General features: G+C 53.9%; 1 protein-coding gene across 1 annotated transcript; it reads right to left on the reverse strand.

Moving 5' to 3' along the window:
• Positions 1 to 469: 469 nt before the first annotated feature.
• On the reverse strand, positions 470 to 1,120 carry Pmar_PMAR010597 (hypothetical protein; the record flags this gene model as incomplete). The annotated part of the gene is made up of 1 exon (XM_002782850.1): positions 470 to 1,120. The coding sequence occupies one exon, from the start codon at positions 1,118 to 1,120 to the stop codon at positions 470 to 472; it is 651 nt and encodes a 216-aa protein (XP_002782896.1).
• Positions 1,121 to 1,296: the final 176 nt, after the last annotated feature.

Raw genomic sequence — 1,296 nt, forward strand, 5'->3', positions numbered from 1 at the left:
AGGGCGCCCTTCCAATTCTCAGTCCCCCTGGCATTAGCCTGCGACTTCTCAGACTGAATTCTAGCCTCCCCTGCCCGGGCAATGTCCGATAATATACCCTTCGCTCGGTTCACCTAAGGGGAGCGAGACGACACTAGGTAAGTGGAGTAACAATAGAGATTCAGCCGTTTTACGTGAAATACTCTGTGAAAAAGGCGATATTCGCGGTGATATGCAGTAGTCGTGGAATACATTTTTCACTAGTGTTTTCCATATCACTAGGGTGAAACTCCAACGACAACCATCAAGTACTGAAGGCTATATTCCTATTGTTCCAAGTAACGACTAGGATATACTGAGCTCAGTGAAAGAGATAACAAAAGAGAGGCTTCTCCATTGTTGGTGTATTCGATATACTTCCCCCTCAGGCGATAAACCCTAGCAGTGGCTGCACTCAAGCCGGACATACCACTCCTCTTATAAAACTATGTCAATCAGATGTATACCCCCCATGGCCCAATACTACCAACTGGTATATCTCATCATCCACCAAGTCCATAAGGTTGCTGGGCACCTCATACCCCTCCTTGGCAATCCTATTAGCAACCTCTCTGCCTCTGACACCCCTCCAGTGATGCATCATGTCTTGGGTCCGCCTGTCCACCCTAGCGTATATCTCTCGACCAAACAATCGTATCCCACTAAGGGCTCGCTGTGCCTTGAACGCCGCCCCACACGAACGGTATTCCGCAACAGCGAAGGTCTCCCCCGGAACCCTCCAAAGCTGTATGAACTGGTCATTGATCGACTCTATAGCCTCCTCGCGTTCTGCAGTAGTAGAAGTAGTCTGCTTCTCATCGTCAGCTGGTGCCGCCGCCACTCTGAACATCTCATTGAGCAGCTCCATATCCGCTCTAGGGTCGAGATGGAAGGCGAAGAGGAGGCCTCGTCGGACCCCGCTCGTCCCCAATTTGTACGCGGGTCTTCTTGAACCCCCTGTAGGGCGGGTGTTGATGACCCCTTCTGATGGTACTCGAACAGGTGGTATCGGCATCGCTGGAGGCATGGGAGGACCTCCACCAGGCATGGGTGGCGTGCCCATCATAGGAGGCCCTTGGGACGGTAGAGGTGGGGGCATCATCATCCCCGAAGGCGGGGGTGGTCCGCGGGGCGGGGGACCCCAGTTAGTCCCATGCATAGGGGGATGGTCGAAGCCTTTACCCTTGCCAGCCCACATAGGAGCCCATCCACCTGGCATTGGAGGCATCATCGGGGGTGGGCCGAATCCCTTGCCACCAGGGAAGCCCTTACCGCCGA

Source organism: Perkinsus marinus, assembly GCF_000006405.1.
Source record: "Perkinsus marinus ATCC 50983 genomic scaffold scf_1104296937980, whole genome shotgun sequence".
Taxonomy (NCBI): domain Eukaryota; phylum Perkinsozoa; order Perkinsida; family Perkinsidae; genus Perkinsus; species Perkinsus marinus.